Source organism: Sceloporus undulatus, chromosome 5, assembly GCF_019175285.1.
Source record: "Sceloporus undulatus isolate JIND9_A2432 ecotype Alabama chromosome 5, SceUnd_v1.1, whole genome shotgun sequence".
Classification (NCBI taxonomy): Eukaryota; Metazoa; Chordata; class Lepidosauria; order Squamata; family Phrynosomatidae; genus Sceloporus; species Sceloporus undulatus.
This window is the reverse complement of record NC_056526.1, coordinates 88,193,980-88,217,312: the sequence shown is the minus strand read 5'-3', so window position 1 is coordinate 88,217,312 and position 23,333 is coordinate 88,193,980. Positions and strand designations below refer to the sequence as shown.

The window sequence follows — 23,333 nt, the reverse complement described above, 5'->3', positions numbered from 1 at the left end:
GTGTGTGTGTGTGTGTGTGTGTGTGTGTGTGTGTGTGTGTGTGTGTGTGTTTGGTAAGTCTTAATAGCGAAAATCGTACATAAAGTAACAGAATTGCAATTATCCACAAGTGCAGCATTTTCCTGGAAATGAATAAGTGCCTTGCAATTTCCAGCTGGGTGCCACTATAGCCTTTTGCAACCAAAAGGTTTATTGAAAATCCCAAATTGGATACAAGATGTCAGATTTTTACAGTCTATGAGTCCGGGCTCACTTCATATGCCATTATAAGACTGGGCAATGGTAAATGGAATTATCAGCCACATGTAGGACTATTTTGTTATGCTGAACACACTGTTTAATATGCAGGAGACAGATCTAGAAGATTTTAGTGTGTTATTTGAGAGGTCAGATCAGAAGCATTCCAAGAAGATAGATTATATAAACACTGTAAGCAATCACAAAATGAAAGACTTACTTTCAGGTGCCCTGTCCAATGTATACCACAATTTAAAGCGGGCTGAATGTTGCACTGAATGCACTTCCTCAAGTTCTGGACGCAGCAGGATATCCTCCTCAGTCTGTTTAAGAAAGGAAAACATGATGCTTCTATTTTATAGCTTTCTGCTATTTCTTGCATGGCATTTTTAAAGGGTGATGGATTAAAGCACTGCTGAGCAATTTTGTATAAATTTTGCCTACTTCCCTCACTATTATCTGAGATTTTGGTCTAGTAAAAGAACCTGCCTCTGAAGGGTTTTATGTCAGTGACGAAATAAATCAGATAGCCTTGTTGTGAAACCATGCCTTTTCACATTATGGGTAGGCTATGGGAAAAATGGGAAAGGTTCATATTGCTGGGTGTAATCTCCCCACAACAAATAAATCCTTGCTCAATTAACAGAAAGCCACATCACTGATTAGTGATGACATTAATATTAAAAATGTTTAGCAAAGGATCTTTGTGACTATGTGACTAAAAGGAGTTGGAAGCATAAGCTTCCATACACTAAGACTACCTCACCAGATGCATGGATTGAAGTGTCTAGGGACAGACATTTATACCCATGAACAAGCAGGTTGTGTGTGTGAATAAGAATAGAAAGGCAAAACTTATGGGCAATTCACACACTCTTAAGCCTCAGAAAATCCCATGATAGATTCACCTTAGGGTCACCATAAGGTGAAAATAAAGGTGAGAGGAAAGGTATTGCCTAAAGCCAAGGTGAGTAGATTGATAGTGGAGGGAGTTACTGGAATGCAGTGTGATGCTGGCTGAGAACCAGAAAGGGGATGTGATAAAGTAGCCAAGAGGGCCCTCATGAGGCTGGCATGTTATCTAGTGTTACAAGATGTGTATTGTGACTGAAAACCATTAAAACTCCACTGTAAATTCAACAGTAGCTATAAAAAATCCTAGTGGGTAAAAAACAAAATTGCTACATAAGATTTAAATCGGCCCCACTGCTGTTATACTGAAATGTTTTATTTTACATTTTACTTCAGCAAGAAATCTGTGATCCACTTTAAGACATGTTCTTGCACAGAGCAAAAGTAACCACTGCCAATATTTAAGCATATAAATTTTTAATACAGGTTGAGTCTTCCTTACCCCAAATTTCAAAATGGAAAATATTCCAAAACCCAAAACTTTTCATGAGTGGCTGATATAGTGACACCTTTGCTTTATGATGGTTCACTGTACACAAGCTTTGTTTCTTTATGGTTCGATATACACAACTTTCTTTCATGTACAAAATTACTTTTAAAATATTGTATAAAATTACCTTTATTCTGTTTAGTGTGCTTATGAAATTATTCTGTATGATGTGCATATGAAACAGAAATGAATTTTGTGTTCAGACTTGGGTTGCATCTTCAAGATATCTCAATGTATATGTAAAAATACAGGTATTCCAAACTTCTGGCCCCAAGCATTTTGGATGAGGGAGACTCAATCTGTAGTCATGCTAAAGACGTGTACAATGAAGCAATATTACACTATGCAAAAAGGTTTGGCCTTAAAGTAAAAGATTATATTGAGAGTTACAAGGAAGGAATATTTATGTGCACCTGTTGTCGGGAGAAACCTATTTCTAGAACTGCCTCTCCTACAAGCTATTTTAGGATAGGATTAGGTTAAGGCAGGTGTCACAACAGACGTTAAATAATAGAGGAGCAACCCTATTAATAGAAGCACTGTGTTAATGGAAATACAAAAGAACAACCGAAACACAGGCCTGTAAGATTTAAATTGACAAGTGGATCAATATGAGCTGAAGTTTAAATTCACTACACATGTACACAGTTTAAGCTATAACTTCAAGCTACACCAGTGCAATTTTAGGAGCTGCTTTAGTTTTGAAGAAAGAAGCTGAAGAAAGTAGATCAACATGAGTAGAAGCTTGACAGAAAATCCTATGCCATATTTTCCTTAAAGTAGGATCAACTAAATTCAGTGTGGTTCATTCCTAGCAAAATATCCATAGCATTACACACTTGTTATTTAATTTATTGCTATCTCATGCTTTCTTCAGTATATAAAAAGCCATTTATATTAAGCTAAAAAGCATGGTGATGTTTAAGCTGCTAAGACATTCCATTGCAGGCAAACAGAGTATTACACAAATTGCAATGTGAAGTATACAGAAAATACAGACTGCAATGATCCTGGCTACCAAATGAAACCTAGTGGGAGTGTCCCAATAAACTGCTGGTGTGGGATCATAGGTGGGAAGAAGCTGTTTTGGACAATCTCAAGTATAAGAATGAGGTTTCAGTCTGATGCACACTTAACTAAATGGCCACAGAAACTGATGGAATCTATTTTTGTGTAACATTCACTATAGATCAACAAGATCCTTTTTTTCTTCACTCTGGCAACTCAATGCCATTTGTTCACTTTACTGATGTAATGCATGTGCCTTCAAGTCCCCTCTCAATTTATGGCGACATAATGAATGTCATAGGGTTTTCTTAGCCAAGGAGTATTCAAAGGTAGCATTCCATTGTCCTCTTCTGAATACAGCCTAGCAGTCTCCCAACTTCAAGTACTAATCAGGGCTAACCCTTCTTGGTTTCCAAGATCCAAAAAAGCTGTTTGGGGTTTGGCATCTGGTGTCTTCAGGAAATCAATACAGCTACCCCACCATAAATAAGGACTTCTATTTACCTGGTTAGCAAAAAGTAAATGGCAAACAGTAGGATCATCTTTGTCCTTCACAATAGCTCGGATCAGCTGTAACATTGGGGTAATTCCTTTAAAGGAACAAAAATAGCCAGTCAATCAAACCTGATCAAGACCACAAGAAATCCCTCACAAGAAAGAAGACATAAAAGTCTCTCACCTACCTGTTCCACCTGCTATCATCCCAACCTGTTTCACTCTTTTAAGAACTGGTTCAGATTTCTTGTCTGGACGAATGGCAAATACACCTGTAAGAACAAGGAAAGAAATCAGCAGGGTATGAGTGCTTGAGAATCCTTGGGTAGAGGCAGAACAGAGAGACAAATGAACTAGAGAAAACACACACACACCTACCCTAATGTAGGAGAATATAAAAACTGAAGGAAGAACTCCCTATCCTGTAATGTATTCAGCATGACAGGAATCCCAAAGAGCCACACAGGCAATTGATGGCTGCTGATCATTCTTACTATGGATTATGTTCAGTATCACAGCAGCAATGCATACCAATTGCCTGGGAACATGAGTACTACTGCACTCGTGGCCTGCTTTGTGTTCCCCATGACCTACTGGATGGCCACTGCTGGAACAGAATACAGACATTTGGTCTGATCCAACACAGCTCTTCTCATATTACCATACCATTTTAAGAAGGGGGAAAAGCATAGGTATGGCACTAACAGGGAAAATTGTCATTTTGAGAGCTGCAATAACTCTGTTTCATCCAGTCTTTGTGGCAGCAAAGGCAGGAAACAGAAAGAATGGGATGCAGCTAGAATGTCTTACTAGTAACTTTTCCCCCTTTCATTTACTTACTATAAGCTTTGCAAGAATGCAAAGAATAACTGAAAATTTTTAAATTGCAGCCATGGTTGTTGAGTTCACTACACTGGCTGCCTTTTGACTACACTGGCTGCCTTCAAATGTAATGCCACCTTGGTTTGATGTTAAAAGGATGTACTGTACAAATAAGTATATTATGGCCAGAATCCTGTATTAGCTTATACTTAGGGTAACTAAGTACTTAACTAAGTAACTTCTCCTAGCCCAACTCCTAGAAAACTGATCAAAAAATAAGTCAACTGTGCTGTGATCCTCAGCAGAATAGACCACCTTCTCCTTATGCATTGGTGTCCGGTAAAGGGGGTTGTTGGTAAAGTTACAATAGTTAAATAGTGTCAAGACTGTGACAAAGTAGTGGTCATTAATATGGAACAGTTATAGTTAGGTGACACAAGATTCTGGCCATGATTTGTCAACTTCTCTTCCTCCCTCCTCCACTGTGGGAGAAGATACTTTCCATCACTGTTGGTGAGCAATTCATACCTGTTCTAGAGTGGGACACTGTGGATTATTACTGTAGATCCACAATAATGGATTACTGTGGAGATAATAAATAGGGGATCACAAAATGGCAGGAAAACAAAATGCTGAGGAGAGGGAATGTTGCAGCAACAGTTGTCTAGGGTGCAGTTGCTAGGTGGAATGGAAGCAGTGTAAAGTGGTGATGTAGTGGGTCTTTGCAGGGTCTGAGCACTGATACTTTTTGATTTTTGATTAGCAGGGATGCTGAGACCATTTTGTCACCCTCCATCAGTCAGCTTCCCTTTTCCCACTGATCTTCGTTTCAATCTTCACTGTAGCTGGAGAAGAAATGGGACTTGCCCAGCAACAACACATTGTTGTCAATTACCCCTCTTATAATACAAAACATTTTGGAATCGCTTAATCCTGAATGGGCAATTAATTCCACTTAATTTACAAGAGGCCTGCTAGTGGGAGAAATGAAAACTGCTAGAACTGGTTTGCTGATGTGAATTTACAGCTAATGGAAGCACTTTCTGGACCTTCCTTGGGCATGTGGGCTTATGGAGGCCACAATGCCACTACAAGGGAGGGAGGGGAAATTATGATTATTTGCTGTTGTGTATGAATATCTACTGTTCGTTATTTAAAATCCATAGGAACTCTATGACTGTCCCCCAGTGTTTGAAATCCTGATTTCACTTCTTAAATGTTTTATTTCAATAAACCTTTGGCCTCACTGCCACAACTTAAACCATGACTGAACTGTACACTTTTCTGCCTTACATATCAGGTCACGGCTCACTGCAATGCATTCTTTTAGCACAAAATCAAAAGGTGGTGCAGTGATTAAATGCCTGTACTGCAGCCACGCACTCACAAACCACAAGGTTGTGAGTTCAATACCAGCCAGGGATCAGCGTTGACCCAGCCTGGCATTATTTATTTATTTATTTATTGCCCGCCCTTCTCCCAAGACTGGGACTCAGGGCAGCCTACAACATTAAAAACAATACAGTTTAAAACATACATTCTTCTGAGGTCACTAAAATGAGTACCCAGCTTGTTGGGGGCAATTAGCTTACACATTGTAAACCACTTGGGGAGTGCTTAAGTGCACTGATAAGCGGTATAGAAATGTACATGCTATTGCTAAATTATGACACGGTATCTGAATTCACCCAAAGTTCTTGTGATTTCTTAGTATGATTTAGGATGTTCAGGCTGAAAATGATCAGTTTCAATTAGGAATGTTCTGAATACACAGTTTGACCTGAATATTCAACTGAAATATTCAGATAAGCAATGTCTGCTGTTACACAGACACACAACAAATTCAGAGCATCTGTCGGACTCCAGTAATGTTTCCAGAACACTGGTGTTACCTCCATTAAATCAAATTGTCCTGTCTCAAATTGTGTATATAGAGTATATATAGAGACAGGACAATTTGATTTAATGGAGAAAACACCAATGTCTGGAAACACTGCTGTTTTGCAACTAACCATGTTATGTGGCATGCAGCATCAAACTAGAAAATTAGAACCGGTTTTCTAAGAGTGCCAAATCCTACACTTTCCAGTCTAAAATATGCGCGACACCTGAGGCAAAGTAGGCCTGGACACCTGCATCTTCAGCAGTTATAAAGTGAAATTCCAGCAGGTTTCAAATCGATTATCTCCACATGGCAACCTGCACTTGTCTAAAAACAAAACAACTCACTTCTGTACATCTAATCAGACACAGGTACTCTTTCTAGAGTGTTAAAAGGCTTCAAGAGTGACCCTGCCAGCTATATACAGCATTCTTTTAAAAAATGTTTAATTTTCATGTTCTCACTACTCTGCTAAAGAAAGAGAACAGAGACTGCGTCCGCACTGTAGAAACAATACAAGTTGACACCACTTACTGCCATGGTTCAATGCTGTGGAATTCTGGGAAATGTAGTTTGTTGTGGCACCAAAGCTCTCTAATAGAGAAGGCTAAATGTCTCACAAAACTACAATCCCCAGAATTCCATAGCACTGAGCCATGGCAATTAAAGTCATGTCAACCTGGATTATTTCTACAGTGTGGATGCAGCCATAGTCTCCTTCTGCTCAAGAGTAAATTAGACTAATTTACTCTTATTCTAGTTTACTAGTTCACTTTTTGTAAAGACAAATGAGGTACTTTCCCCTAGTTCTTATAAGCATATATTTATTGATAAAAAACAGTCTTACCTTTCCCCTTATAGACAAGCAATCCACTGGGTCCACGGAAATCAATAGTGTCCCCTGTCTTTAGGCTCTCTAAGTACTGTGACATTTTTCCTCCATCAGGGAATTTTGGGTGGACACCTTTGAAATATATCTATTTAAATGAGAGAAAGATTTTTGGGAAAAAGAACAATTTTAAAGCCAAAAATCAATTTACAATTAGCAGATTTAGATAATCTAAGGGGATGGAGGTTGCAGAAACATAAGGATTAGGAACATGTCTTTCTGTCTGACACATGGATTTCATAAATCCAGATCTACAGGTTTACCATGATCCATATGCATGTACCAGAAACATCTGTGAGGATTCTAAAAGAGACCAAATACCATACAGAGAACTTTAAGACAATGCTTCAAATTATTGTTACCACAGGGCCAGGTTGGAAAATAGTCTCCCTCCAGATGTTTTGGACTCCAATTCCATCAGCTTTGCCAATATTAAAAACACTGCAGAAGTTACAGAATGCAATCCTACTTATAGCACGCCACTAGTGTAATATCCCCTTTGTCCCTCATGGAAGAAAGTTTCTAAACACCAATCCCTATTCTCATGGCCATTTAGGGGCTAGGGAGAAGGCAAGAGGCACCAGGACAGTGTCTAGCTGATGTTCTACAGTTGGAAAAAGACAGCAGAATCACCCTTCCCGATTGCCAATGAGCATAAGTAAATGGATTGGATGGAGGCCTGGGAGGTAGTGGCCGTTCTGTTCTCCCAGTTACAGAAATATGGTGCCCAGTGTCTTGTAGGGGCACATTTTAGTGCTTGGAAGCTGCATTCTGTTGTGGAGGCACTGCATGAGGAGATGCTGAATACCTCTTTCCTCAGCATCCCCCAAATGAAAGACTCTGGCACAAACTTGGATTACACCAGCATATGTCACCAGCAGTATTCACCCTTAGTTCAAAATGTGCTTCCTCGGCACTGCCCTGGAGGGGATAATCTCCAAACAGGTAAAGCAGGTAGTCTTTACCTTTACAACAAGATCCACATAACCTTTGTCATCATCACTGGTGACTGGTGTGTATGGCCTGATCACCAGATTCCCATCAATTCTTGCAGTAAGGTAAATGTGCTGTCCTAAAGGTAATGACAAAAAGGTTAACTGTTAATTAATATGTACACACTCAAGTTTCAGACATGCATCCTTACAGTTTTTTAAAGTTACTAGATACGTACTTCATCGCCTTCTCCTAAAAGAATCAGGGGGAGTAAAATCAATAAAACATTCAGAATACAAATAAAATGTTTCCACTCTCCCCTTTTTGCTTGCTCGGCTGCAATATCAATTTTAAAAGTTCTATATAAAGCAGGGAATGGGAAAATCTCCTTGGTTATGTGAAAATTCCCAAAGATGTTACTTCTAGAATTACTCCCAAGATTGACATAGCAGGAGTGGGCAAAAACTGTCCCATCCTCTGTGCACCTGCTTCTGCTTTAGATAATGCTTCAAGCTTTCATATTTCCATCCAGTTCATGAAAAAAAAAATCTTCCATGATCAACCAAGTCTCACTAGTAATTCTGAAAATCTGAGGAAATAAAAGCAAGCAGGAAGTTAGGCCCCAATCATGGCCAAATGATACAGACCAGTTGTCTGCGTTTGCACAAAACTCTGGGTAGTATTTAAAAACTAAAGACACTGAAACAGTAATTGTTGGATACAGCACACCAAGGTCTGTTATTATAGTTAAAACACAGCTGATGTATTTCATCCCTAGGTAGTAATATACTCATGTGCCTTTTTACAGTGTCACCGCCTAAGGGAGCAGTGTTGATGGGCAGGTTATGTTGTGCAGGCAATTTTTAAAGATGTGGGCACCTGAAGCAACGGTGTACACCATATTCTGTACTGCATGCAAACCAAATAATGAAACATTTGTAGTGTCCATACATGAAAAGGAAGAGGAATCAAACATCAGTGCTTTTTCTATTCCACTCAACTCCACAACAAATATTATGTGGACCACTGCATTACAAATATTACACGCAATCATTATATTACTGTCCTATGACTGATGCACAGCACAAATGCTTTTCATTTCATCTGTCTACCTTTGATTTCCAAATGTCCACTTTTGGCAATGCTAAGAACAACAACACCTACTTGCTTGCCCTGTGCTTATTTCTGGAGCATCAAAAGAAGCATCTGCCTTCAATTACAGATTCTGTTCAGCTACCAAAACAAGAAAGAAACTGCACTGCAACCAGAGACACAGGTGGCTGTAGCTGCTAAAGCATTGAACCGCCAGTAGCAAACAGCTGCATGGAGAATGGGCTGAAGGCAGGTGGCTGCAAGAGTTTGCTTTTGCCCACTCCATGAACTCTAGCAAAGCAGGAGTGGGCAGAACTCAAAAGACACAGAAACTATACTTATTAATCCTAGAATGGGATTCAAGGCAGTGGGTTTAGCTAAATTTGGAAAGAAAAGACTCTTTATGATTTGCTAATTGTATAAAAGGATGAAGAAAAACATGGCTCCTTTCAGATCAGGAATATTGAGAACTAGCTGGACAATACCCCTCCTTACAGTTATTACCATTGGCTTTTATTTTGTATATTCCCTTCTTTTGTTTTCATGCCGGAATTCAAGGCATCCCACATAGGTTTCAAGGAGATCTTCCACTTAGGCAAAGACTCAGATCTTATTGTGATAAGCACAGTTACTTGCTGAATACTTTCCTGCTGGCAGAACCAAGCCTTTAGGTGCAGGAATGATTTCTTTAAATCAGTTCTATTATTTGAGACCCCTTGGTCCAACCTTCCCCAAGTGATGCCAATCAGAAGTCTTGGACTTTGATTCTCATAATCTCCCACCAATGCCCATGTTTGCTGGGGATGATGAGAGTTCAGGTCCAAAGGATTTGGTGGACATTGGTCTGGGGTAAGACTGCTTTTGATTGTCAAAACACAAAAAGAATAACCACCATTATGTTGCAACTGAAACAGAAAACAAACAAATTGGACTATATAGTAAATAAATAAAATGCTTTAAGAATACAGCATTATTGTATTCAAATTAAATATAAAATTTGGTGACAACAGTTTTGTTAAGTAGTTATTACCCATGAAAACATACAAAGGGTGAATTAGAATTATTCAATCTTCTCCAATAGAGATTTAGAATTTTTAGAGTTACATTTGCCTTTCAAAATCTGGCAGATGACTTCCACCACTAACATGAGGTAAGTAGCAAAATTTTCTCAATATCTCAATATCCTTGTTAAAAACAGAAAAAACAAGCAAAACAAACAAAAAAAAATTGGAGGGGGGGAGAAGCATTAACTTTTTTTTTTAAACAGAGGTATGCTGTCTGCTAATACTTTGTGTCAAAGAACATCTTTAACCATTGTTGTTAAAGAAATGAAGCCTGGTTTCCCCCCCTCCTTGAACCTCAAATCCTTTGACCAAGGGTGAAATGCAGCCATGTTTGTGGACGGTCAAAGCAGGGAATGGAGTTGCAGTCTACAGAATTCTTTTTTCTGCGAACTTAAATTCAACCAAACAATACTATTTCCTTCTCAGTCATCTGGTTAAATGCATGGTCATTAAACTGTAAAAAGGGCCCATTTCCCTGACATTAAAAAAAAACAACAACAACATACCAACAGGAAGGCCCAAAATGTGTTCTGGACTTGGCAGGGCAAAACGGAATTTTCTGGTATCATGGCTGATAGTCTGTGAAAAAACCACACAAAGAAACAGCAAAGTCCTTTCTAAAGATTACATATATTCTAGTCTAACATTATTTTCTTCCACTGCACATATTTATAACTGGAATATTAACTAATTTTCAAGCAGAATCTATTTACTTAGGAAATAAACATACTTGTTCATGAAGAATGTAAATCAGCACAGATCTGCATTCTATTAAGAGAAATTTCCTCCAGGCTACCCTGTGTTAAGCATTACCAGAACACAACTGTAAAGTGACAAGACTTTTGAACAGGAACCTTGATTTACAACAATGTATATATGGCCAGACATATATTCCTAGACCAAGAGCTACACATTAAAATATTATATCACTCCATGAGTTACCGTATATACGTGTCTATAAGTCTAAAAGTTTGTGCTCAAAAATTGAGCCCAAAATCCCAGATTGACTTATTTATGGGTCACTATGGAAATCTGACAGCAGCCCTTTCAGATTTCACCATGCTGTATGGAGAGGAGCAGCTATTGATTGATATTGCTGTTTGTTTAGAAGTCCATCTCCTGCCCCTGCGTCTGGCTGAAATGATGAAGCAAAAAGCCTCAGTGAGAGTCTCTCTTGCTATACGCACACATACACACACTGAAGGAACCTCCAAGTTTTACTCTCGACCTATTCACGAGTCATGGCAAAATCCCTAATTTTGGCCCCAAAGCCTGACCTCAACTTATACATGAGGTCAACTTATAGTTGAGTATATATGGTATACGCATGATTAAATCATTTTGGAAGGCAGGCAGTAAAGACATTATTTTATGAATTTCTTTAAAAAGAGATTAACCTCTTTGCACTTCTGAGTTAAAGAGATTGGTCTACAAACAGACATACATAAATTAACAACTGGAAACTTTTATTTTACTTATTTTATTTAAACCATTTAAACCACTAGGGCTTCCACTGGAAACACAATGGATAAAAATCAATAAATACGTATACATACATTCCCTCCCCTCAAAAAAACTTTGAACACATACTAAAACTTGGGAAAACAGTGCTACTGAAAAACATAATGTCTGATAACTTCTACTGGGTTGTGTTTTTGATGTGCTTTGTACAAGCTGCACATGTGAGATACCACACTGCCACGGTCATCACATGCATTCACGGCCCAGAGCACTTCTCAACAGAGGAAATGGAGGCTAGAGATTAGAAGCAGCTATTGTGCAGCTATTCATTCTTTGTTCCCCCTTAATGGTAAGAAAAAATGACAGAAAAAAATCACAGGGAAAACAAAAGTGAGTTAGGAAAATCTAGCAACTATGTCTGAAGCCATAAAGTTCAGTGAGACAGAGTGAGAGGAAGATAATATTGTGTCTGGAACTTGCAAGTTGGTCTCTGACAGCTCATGTTGTAAAAAAATCTTTTAGTCATTAAAATGACACAGGACTTTTTGGTCTAATCTACATTATAGAAAAATACAATTTGACACCTCTTTAACTGCCATGCCTCCATCCCATGAAATCCTGGGATTTGTAGTTTATTCTGGCAGGAGAGTTCTCTGACAGAGATGACTAAACAGCTCACAAAACTACAAAGTCCAGAATTCCATAGCATTGAGTCATGGCATTTAAAGCAGTGTCAAATTAGTGGACCCTTGTTATACGCTGGGATTTGGTTGCAAGATCCCCCGTGTATAACAAAATCCGTGGATGCTCAAGTCCCATTAAATACTGTATAATGACATAGCAAAATGGTGCCTCTTATAAAAATGGAAAATCAAGGCTTGATATTTGAAATCTTTACTTTTTGGAACATTTTCAAACCATGGGTGCTTGAATCCGTGTATTAAAAATTTGTGTATAAGAAGGGCTGACTGGATATTGAATCTGCACTGCAGATTAGACTTTGGTTGGTTTTGCTGCATTAGTCTAACAAAATCAACCTCTTTGGAAACCAGACATATTTGTGTTTTTTCCCTTCACAATCATGTGGTTTAAACATGGAGGAGAGGTTAGACACAAAGCCATCCTCCTTCCCTTACATGCTGAAACTGTGTAATGCCACACATTACTTCCATAAGTGTAAATTAGTCCAAAAGCACAAACTTTTGGGGAATTCCCCTTAATAGCTGACACTGTATTGACTACAGTTCAATCTTACATTTACTTCTATGTGCTGAAATTATTACAGCCATTGGAACCACTTCCATATCTTGTGCTTATTTTAGCTATGTGCACAAATGTGAGTGGAACTAATGTGAGTATTTCTTACCTCTTTGTCTATCAGCCTTAATGCATATTTCACATCTGGATTCTCGAGGGTAATAGCAGGACGAGGCTTGGAGAACAGTCTCATGATCAAGCTGATCACAAAATATATTGGAGAAATTGCTACATTTCCCAGCTGTAACATAAAAAAAGAAGACAGACTTTAAAATCACTACCACTACTGAAAAAATGAAAAGAAACTAGTCCACCTCAGTAAACAGTTATGAGCAAAGAATTCACTAGAGTAGAAAACATCTCATTAGTAACACCCTGTTATAAATGTAACATATTTATTACAAAGACAGTGTATGTTGTTAAACATATTAATTTCTTCCTATTAAAATGGCAGCTCAGGCAGTATTACATTTGCTGACATTCACAATTAAGGAGAGTGAGGATGAATTTGGAAGTAGCTGAGGTGATCTTTGAACTCGTTCTCATAAATCTTGTCCTTGATAGGCAGAAATACACATTCATAGATACAACACAAGCTCCTTATTCCTGAACAGTGAGAAATCCCAAGGGACAACTTTTTTGGTAATTTTGTAATATTTGCTCTATAAAAGTGCATATAAAGCATAAATGGGAACAAACAACAGATCTACAACCCCACTCCAGTTCCCCAATGTACCACTTCTTACTTTCTCCCTGCCTCTTAATGTCTAGTCCTGTTTTTCACATACAAGCATACCTGGCCACCCACTTCACTGGTCTGTCATCTTTTCCAAGCTCCAACTTAGAGTCCATTCAAACACATACAGAGATTTCAAACTGCTGGATCCCATTAGCCAACCATTCTGGGCTATTTACTAGCAATTTGCTTATTAGAAAGGATGGTTGGCCAGCAGCCATGATATAAATATACGAACAATACACACAGTTTAAAGAGAACACGTGTTTAATCTAAGCCAAAATTAGACCCAGGGATCTATTTTATTTCTTTCATTTATATTCTATCTCTTCCCCACCACATAATTCAAGGCAGAGTATGTATGATTTTCAGATGATCTCTGACTCAGGAACTGATCCAGACCTGCTCAGGTTTGTACATCAGCACCCCACCTACATAACACTCAGCAGCAGCAGCAATAATATTGTAGTTACAATAGTACAGTAGTTATTTTTGATTACCTTTCTATCAAGATGCTATATAATATACAGGGAAATAACTGAATACAAAATGGAATAGAACATTCTATACATCGTACAGGTTGTGAAGGGAAAGTGAAGAGATGAGTGACAGAAATCACTACAATATGGATCAATATATACATTAGAATGGACATGCGTATCTTGGCACACCATGTGCATGCTACACAGAATGTATGCTAGGTCACAGGAACAAGATGTGCATGCCCAGTGGATCATGCACTTGTGCTCCGTCACTGAGAGACAGCATCCAATTTTACAAGATGACCTCTTAGAATGGAAGGGGGTGTGTTGACAACACCTTGCATGGGAGACTCCTCGGACTTGTAGTTTGTTGTGGCACCAGACCTCTCTGACAAGGGCTAAATTTCTCACAAAACTATAAATCTCAGAATTCCATAGCATTCAGCCATTGCAGTTAAAGCGGTGTCAAATTGCATTAATCCTGCAGTGTAGATGTTACCTGAATTTCACCTGAACATTCTATATGGGACCCTTTTCAAACTAGACACAGTGCTATGAGCCTAGTTCAATTGTCATGGCAACACCTTAAAGAATCCTGGGATCTGTAGTTTACAGAGAGGTTTTAGAATTCCCAGTCAGAGAGCTCCTTTACTGCCTCCTCAGACTACAAACCCCAGGACTCCAGCTCACGGCAGTTAAAAGTGAAACATAGCACTATAATAGTGTTATTTAAAAGGGCCCGTAATGGTAGCTCATGTAACAAGATCAAGGATGGACAACTGCAGTGGGCCAAGTGGCCAATTTTCTAAAAATGAGGTCATGTCTGGTTCTGAAAAACAAATGCTAAACAATGGATGGCCCACTGAAACCTATTCAAAAGATGACCTGCTGCTTATGGAAGCTTACAATAGGGGAAACTGAGGTTCACTCATTTGTCCGTTTATTCATTCATTCAAGTCAAAGTGATGGGGAAATCCAAAGGAGTTTAGAGCTACACAAAAAGATTGGGGGCATAGGCAACGTCAGAACCAGACTTTTCCTATTCTCAAACAAGACATATGTTGTCAGTTTCCATGATTTAATTCCCAATTATCCTTATAAGCTGCAAAGGAAGGAGAAAAGTTACCTCATCCAACTAGGATTCTCAGAAAAGAAAACAAGAGGACTCCTATATCTTCAGTGACTGTGCAGAAGAGGGAATTTCAACAAGTGTTGCTTGTCATGCAACCAGATAACAAGCAACACCTGCTAAAATGCCCTCTTCTACACAACCAATAAAAGCATAGGAAATATCTCCACTTTTCATTCTGGCAACCCTACATATGACAGAGAAAACGTCGTGAAATCATTTCAGATTTTTTTTCCCCAGGTGCTGCATACATGGACAAAATGTCCGTGGTACATTTTACCAGTTTATTATTCCTCCAAAATCCCAGTTTCGTTTAAACCAGTGCTTCTTAAACTATCTCATGTGGCAGACTGGCATTTGCCCCCAATCTGCCAGGGACTGGCATCATATTTCCTGGATGCGGAGTGCCATTGGTATTCAAGATCTTGCAATTTCTTCATCCTCCTAGTTCAATGAGTATTATTTAGGAGAGATTAAATAGTACATGCCTCACCAATTGGGAACCATATAATTTCCAGTGCCCTGGACTATTCTGTATGAGATTACATCAACTGTGGGTGCAGAGTTGAACATGTGACTCCAAAGTCACTCAGCACTCTAAAGACAAAGCTGATCCAATCAGTTATTTCTGGATGGTCATGCCGTACAGGCACCAATGTTCATATTGTAATGCCACACCCTAAGCACATTAGCCCATTAATGCCATGTTCAAGCCATTGCAAATTTGGCAACTCCTCCTTCAGATATTTTTTCATCCAATGGGCTCAACAGAACAAAAGGTGCCACATCGTAAGGGGTACCAGGCAGATGTTTTCAAATGCTGGAAGAGATGAGGCCCACTATGGGATCTAAGAATTATGTCTGCATATCCTTTGAATCACACAAAAAGTTATGTTTTCAGAATACATCTCCCAGAATAACTTAGGCCTGTTACAGACTGCCAAAATAAAGCTGTTTCGGGTCTCTTTGGAGGAGTGCTATTTAAATGATGCATGGATCCTAAGAGTCCGGAGGTCGCGCCAAAGCCACACTCCATTCCTAAGCACTGGAGTGCAGCTTTGGATGCAGCTTCCGGATTCTTAGGATGCATGCATCATTTAAACAGCATACCTCCAAAGAGACCCGAAGCAGCTTTATTTTGGCAGTCTGTAACAGGCCCTAGTCACCATAGCTACTAGGGGATTCAAAAGGTTGTAGTCTAAAACAGTAACTTTCCCTAAGTTCTACTTTGAACCGGCACTGCTCTGGCTTGTATGTGCCACTTTTCAAAAGCCAAACAGTGCAACTTCATCACAAAGTCAGGCTCTTCAATGCTACCATGTCTCCAACAGCTGACAATGAATAGTGCCCATACATTAAAGGATGAATATAATTCTCCCAGGCTTCAAGAAATATTGTTTTTAGTTTGGCTCTGAGGATTCCTTAGTAAAGTCAAGCATTTCAACAATGGCTTTCTACCAGTAAATATGAAAATATATCTGCAGCTGTAGATCTGAGAGACAACTAGCTTTCAAAACCCTCATTAAGAGTCAGCATCTTTTTCAAAGGAGGACAGTGTGGTGTAGTGGTTTGAGTGTTGGATTAACTCTGAAGAACAAGGTTTGAATCCCTACTCAGCCACAAAAATCCACTTGGGCAAGTCACTCTATCACAGCTTCAGAGGAAGGCAAAGACAAACCCCCTATGAAAAAACCTTGCCAAGAAAATCCCATGACCTTGGGGTTGCTATAAGTCAGAATTGACTTGAAGGCCCACTACAACCTTTTTCAACCCAAGGCTGTAACCCTGCACCCACGTTCCTCAGGGTAAGTCTCCCTGACCTCAATGGAACCTATTTCTGAACAAAGATAAATAGGATTGTTCTATCAACTCTGTTACAAGGACATCTAGAAATGGCCCGAGCACAATAAACATCTACTTCCCCCATTGCTATTAAAACCACCAAAGCACAAGCACCCCCAAAGAACAACATTTTTTCCTTCTTACTTGAATGAACGCTGTTGTTCTTGTTTGGAAACAAGTTAATGGTGCTGAAGCAATCAAGAACATCCAGCCACAATATTAGATATTCCCAGAGCTTGTGATAATGTTCATCAATCACTAATGGCAGGAAGCTTTCTTCTCTGCTCTCCAGTATGAAAGATAAACTGTCTTATTCTCAATGTTTTGTTGAAATCGGAGAGAATTTGAAAGCTATTGGCCAATATTCTGACCACAGTCTTGCTGACGTAAGTGGCACAGAATAATCATTACCCAAAGAACATATTCATTCTTATAACTTACTCCCCTTGCGCTAGAAAAAAGGAAATGTGATCTAATTTTATTATTTTAATTATTATACCTTTCTTCTCCAAGAAACCTGGGCCCTTGCCGTTCTACTCACTACACTTCACAACTGCTGCCCTCACTCCAGTTCATCATCAATCAGTCAAACATTCTCTACAAGGGAGTAATGGCTGCTTTTAAAGACAATAACCTTCCCATCGGCACCATATTATATTTTGTGGCTCAAAATATGGCATATGTGTATTTCAGAGTTCCCTATCCAATTATACGGGTACTTGTGATGACACAAACATTGTAACTCCTGTCACATTGGCAATGAGAGGAACACCTTACTGGTTTTGGATGGGAGCCACATATCTCTTGTGTACCCAGAAGAAGACAAAAGCTACATGAAAGCCATACGTGAATTAAAAACAATCAGTTACATTGGTTGAACCCTTGGCGTGAAAGAGACAGAGATTGGATTGTGATGTCGGTCAGTACTTGATCCCAACATTGGACAGCTCAAGTACTAACCAACATCACAATCCAATTGGCATACTAGGGAAAATGTTGATGCAGGTAGCCGAAATATCAATTCCAGAAACACACGAGGAAGTATTATGGTTATTCCTGTGGTTCAGGGCACTATCACACTAAACAATAATAGAATTCCACTACAGCTGTCATGGAAACATCCTATGGAATCCTGGGATTTGTAGTTTTATGAGGCACTAGATCTCTTCCACTGAGAATTCAAATTCCCCCCCCTCCCTTAAATTGCAAATTCCAGGATTTGACAGGATGCAGCAATGGCAATTAAGGCGGTATCATAGTGCTCTACTGTAACTGTGTAGTGTGAAAGGGCCCACGCCAGCCTCCAAGTACAAATAGTAGAAGACCCTTTGCTCCTTAACTACCAAGAGATGGCAAGGAGGAATAATTTGGTCTTTATTGTTGTTGCTGTGTTTCTTCAAGTCAATTCTGACTTATGGTGACCCCATCATTGGGTTTTCTTGGCAAGATTTGTTCATAGGTTTGCCACTGCTTTCCTGATGCTGAGAGACTGTGACTTGCCCAAGGTCACCCAGCGGGTTTCATGGCCGACCTGGGAATCGAACCCTGGTCTCCAGAGTCACAATTTGGTGCTCAGACCACTACATCATGTTAGGACTGTGCTAAAGGAATTTGGTACATACAGCTGGGACAGTTTTGAAATCCATCACTAAAATAGCCCTTTTACAAATGGTAAGCAAACGTGTTGTTTGTTATACAGAGGCAGTTAATTTAATAATAATAATAATAATAATAATAATAATAATAATAATAATAATAATATGTATATTTCCCGCCTCTCCCTGCGGACCGAGGCAGGATTACATCAATAAAAGGAAAAAATAGCATCATGGGATTCAGTTAAAAAGAAGGAAAACCTTCCCATAGTATTAAAATAATGTCAACATAATAGTTGTCCCTTAGTAAGTAAACACTGAAGGTATGAGATGGTGAATACATTTAAGACATCTGCATCAATTTCTTATACTTTCACAGCTTGCAAGGCCTTCTCCATCCCACAAGTAAAGACTTTAGATGTCTATATGTTATTTGTCAGAAAAAGCTAAACAGTATGTTTTCCCCTCTTCTTTTATGGTGGTTATTTGTCAGAAAAAGCTAAACAATAAAAGAAGAGGGGGAAAAACATCGTTTACAAAACAGTAAGCTGCTATTCTTAAAGTTTTCAACATTATGCAGGACCTTAGTTAAGAATTCCTGGCTCCAGATTTAGGGTGTGGTAAGTGCTGAGCAGCATGTAGTCGATTCAAATATAGCACTCAGAGAATGCTTTTTGGAGAGGACTGAGACAGTGGCCAGAAGGAGGATTGAAATGACTGCTAAAGGGGGAAAAAGCAATTTTGATCTGCCAGCTAGACTGTAAAAATGGACTGCAAAAGTTTAGAAACTTATGAAACACCTGCAAGGCACTCCTGCCATAGGACCCTTTCTCCTACTGACATGTTTAGCTAAGATGAAGTAGACACAGTCACAAATGCTATGTTGTATGTTTCTTTTTTTTACCTATGGCTTGATTACAAAAGGGATATGTATCCCGAACACACAGATAAGGTAATGTAAATTAACCTTGACCAGGATAGGCAAAGTGCAGCCTAAAGTCTGCATGTGACACCTGAGCTCTTTTCTGTGGTCCTTTGGTAAATGTTAGAACTGAAAAAACATACCAGTTTTTGCATTTCCACTTCCAGGAGTAGCTGTTTTTATCAGGAAAGGGGTACAGATCCTTCAGCCTCTCCTCACCAAATGAAAACAGAAGCTGACTAGAAGTCATTTCTGGTTGGGATTATTTGTTTGTTTGTTTTTACAGGCCTAGTAGTAGACCCCAAACCAGACCTGGATTATCACTGTACTGTACAAGAAGGTAAGCAACAGAGAATAACACAGGCTCAAAGTAGACCTCAATTCCATGGCTTTTAAAATTACTATCAGGAAAAAGCAAGGAGGGCAACTTTTCCATGGAAGAAAGGTTTATCTCCTCCACGCTTACCTGCCACCTTGACAAGAATCCCACTTCATTGGGCCCGAACAGACAGGCCAAAATAAAGCTGCTTCAGGTCACTTGGAGGTATGTTGTTTAAATGACACATGCATCTTAAGAGGCTAGAAGCTGTGCTCCAGTTCTTAGGACTGGAGCATTGCTTTAGCATGGCTTCTGGCCTCTTGGGACGCATGCAGCATTTAAACAGCATAACTCCAAAGTAACCTGAAGCAGCTTTATTTTGGCCTGTCTGTCTCTGTTCGGGCCATTCTTGGGGGAGGGGACCTCCCATTTGCATCAGTGGGGAACAAATCTCCAAGGAGACTCTAAAATGCTGCCCATAAGCAAGAAGGGAAGGAAGCCTAGCCAAGAGAGAAAGCAAAGAGCACAAAGGGTAGAAGAAAGAGAATGGAAGGTATAAAGTTCTTTGTTTGCTTCTTCCTCCATTCTCCTTTGCTCTAATAGCCTCACTCAAGGAGAAACGAAACAAAAGAAGATGACAATTTAAAAAAATGATGTGTACAAAGAACTCCCTTTCTCATTTTATTTCAATATGTTCATGGATGGAGCATTATCAAAGCTATCCAGAACATCCAAGAGTTTGGTGTAGCTGTTACTGCAAAAGGAAAAGGGAAGGCTAACCTGAAGAGGGAGAGAAAGCCAAGAGCAAAAACAGAGGAGTGAGGAAAGGTGAATGAGCTGAAGAGAAGAGGACAAATGGGCTTCTGCCTATCAAGATGGCACCCTTCTTCAAAAGGAAACCCCTGAGTAGCTATCAGATGTAGGGGAACAGCATTCTCCCCATGTCAAGGACCAGCACCATATTTGTGCCCACTGGGCACAACTGTTTCCTTCTTTCCTGAAGGCTCTCCAGGGACCAACTGCAGATGGCTCAGGGACCAGCACCCTTCCACTAACTAGAACTCTTGAACAGCACTGCCCAAGGGCAACATGCCTCCATAGAAGAAAACTCAGCACCACAATCCTGTGTCATCACCAGCCTCCCTCAGCCAAAGGCTGAGATCACAAATGCACATCAGACATACACAGCAATATTTTGGCCTCTACTTAATTGATAACTGTGTACTAACAGCTTTTTTTTAATCTTAGGTGCTAAACCTCAACTGCATCTTGAAATTGCTGAAGTGTCCACAATTCGGAAGCACTTAAGCAAGTGCTTTCAGGATAAGATATGAAGCAAGGCAGGCAGGGCGAATCCTTGAAGCAAGACAGTTCTGCTATCATTGAATGATTGCCACCAAGCTTGGAGGCCAATTTGGTCTGTAGAGTCCATGCGGAAATACACAGAACTTTCAAGGTAAACTGAGTGCAGGCAACCCTAGGCACATCTCAGTACAGCAATATATATCCCACCCCTCAACATATCAAGGATTTCTGCTGACTGCCCAAGGCTGGGCTAACACTTCCACTGGCAAATGACTAGGAAAACAGACAGACTGAGAAAGATAGTTATCATAATATTCTACACCAGATGGCACAAATAACCTTCACAGTATTTGCCAGCGGGCATGGAGAAGAGAAGCAAGCTGGGGTTTGGTTTCAGGAACCCCTGTGAATAACAGAATCTGTGTATGCTCAAGTCCCATTAAATCCAGTGGCATAGCAAAATGGTGTCCCTTATATAAAATGGAAAAATCAAGGTTTGATACTTGAAATTCATACTTTTTTTGAATATTTTCAAGCCGTGGATGCTTGAATCTGTGTATAAAAAATCCGTGTATAAGGAGGGCCAACTGTATTTGGAAGAAGGGGGGAATACAAATGTAAATTGGCTAATGCGCCTTGGACATGTGTTGCTTGTTCACAGACACATGTACTTCACTTGATTCCAAGGGTGTAGTGGAGCCAAGGCTTACAGGGTCAAAGCTCTCAGACTTTTTTGATGACCAGGGACAATAATATTACTTTACTCTAGCACCACCTAGGCTCTGTTACTTGTCCTCTACGTTTATCTGCAATCTTCATAGCAAAAACCAAAAGAGGGAAGGGAGAAGATACTTTTTTCTAGCAACAGTATATTGTTATGGGCTATCCTTGGTGCAGTACAAAGTGTCTGGAAGTGAAATGAATAGGCAATTAAGATCCATACGCTTTACAAAATGCCTGCTCCTAGCTGAGATCAAAACTGCTAACAATGGCCTGTTACAGACTGCCAAAATAAAGCTGCTTCGGGTCTCTTTGGAGGTACGCTATTTAAATGATGCATGGGTCCTAAGAGTCCGGAGGTCGCGCCAAAGCCACACTCCATTCCTAAGCACTGGAGGGCAGCTTTGGTGCAGCATCCAGATTCTTAGGATGCATGCATCATTTAAACAGCATACCTCCAAAGAGACCCGAAGCAGCTTTATTTTGGCAGTCTGTAACAGGCCAATGACTTGTTGATACAGATCAACACAGTTGGTTACATTATTTTTCTTTGGGTGGCTGTTATAGGTCCTATCAAAATGAGTGCCTGCATTTCAAAATGTATCAGTGCAGCACTGCTTGACCCCTCCATACACTTGAAAAAGGACAACCGGCTATTTGAACTGCCTAATAAAAATTAGCGCATTTGTGCAAGACAAAGTGAATGCTCCATCTGTAGTGTTAGATCTGTAATGGTTCATCTGCAACTCGTAGAAGGAAAGAAAAAGCTAGTGTCACTTTATGTTTTTGGGGGTCATGTGTTCCTTCAGTGGTTTTGTGTGTTTGTATATGTATGTGTGTGTTTATTCATTGCAGCAGTTGTACCTTCCTCGCTGGATAGATGGCACCAAATGGACAGCAACAGTCTTCCTGCAAGGTCCACCCTCTCAGTGGTCCTTGGTGTTTGGGGCCCTAAACATGCTCTTCATTCCCAGGGAAAATATTATACTAAAATACTGATTGTAGAATTAATGTAAAGCTGTAATAGTTACATAGCTTCTAGGAGGAAAAAACCTTACTAATACAGGGTTTTAAAAATAAATAACTTTTTAAATCCTAACAGAAAAGGGGTGGGGGAAGGATTTCACCCAAAACCAAACTACATGAACTGTAGATATGACTGTTGTTCTTGGTTAACAGTGGTCCATGAGTAAGGCCTCAAATTTTATTTCAGTGGGAAAGTATTACTTGTTTTTCATGGGGAAAACCCACCCCAAACCCACACTAGTGATATGCAGGCTTCCAACAGCAAAAACAAGAGCATAAATAAGAAACTGCAGGAGAAATAAAATTCAATCTTCTGCAACTTCTTGATGTGGATGAGCCTTCCAACATTTTCTGCACTTTTCCAGGGACCCAGAACATAGCACATATTACTGCCTCTGCAGGTTCCTTGCTGCGAGTTCAAAACTACAGTGTTTCTGGCAAGCAAGACAGTTATTCCTCTATAACAGCATTGTTTTAAAGGACTATAAGTGGGTGTAACTATGAAACAACAGCCACTAAAAATCAGTGACACATGCAGCTCAAGGCCATATATATATACACACACACTCAGGCCATGTTGCAACTGCTTAGTTTTGACACACAACCTACCAAAGGTTATAATAGTATTGGGTTCTGCTACTATTCCTACCCAACGTGGTTAAGTTCAGACTGTTTGGGCTGTTATAAAAGTGCAAAAAAAGCAAACCTATCGGGT

At 39.6% G+C, this 23,333-nt stretch overlaps 1 protein-coding gene across 2 annotated transcripts in view; it reads right to left on the bottom strand.

The window, feature by feature from the left end:
• LOC121931083 (NADH-cytochrome b5 reductase 3-like) overlaps window positions 1–23,333 on the bottom strand; it is a 29,691-nt gene that overhangs the window by 3,720 nt on the left and 2,638 nt on the right. Inside the window, exons 1-8 of one of the 2 annotated variants that reach the window (XM_042468379.1) lie at window positions 16,876–16,995; window positions 12,652–12,783; window positions 10,331–10,403; window positions 7,701–7,807; window positions 6,694–6,823; window positions 3,331–3,414; window positions 3,152–3,237; window positions 458–560 (exon numbers count right to left, since the gene is read on the bottom strand). In XM_042468379.1, coding sequence (XP_042324313.1) covers window positions 458–560; window positions 3,152–3,237; window positions 3,331–3,414; window positions 6,694–6,823; window positions 7,701–7,807; window positions 10,331–10,403; window positions 12,652–12,783; window positions 16,876–16,938 — 778 coding nt within the window. In that variant the 5' untranslated portion in view covers window positions 16,939–16,995. Of the gene's footprint in view, window positions 1–457; window positions 561–3,151; window positions 3,238–3,330; window positions 3,415–6,693; window positions 6,824–7,700; window positions 7,808–10,330; window positions 10,404–12,651; window positions 12,784–16,875; window positions 16,996–23,333 lie in introns of those variants that run through there. The other variant, XM_042468380.1, reaches the window with a different exon arrangement.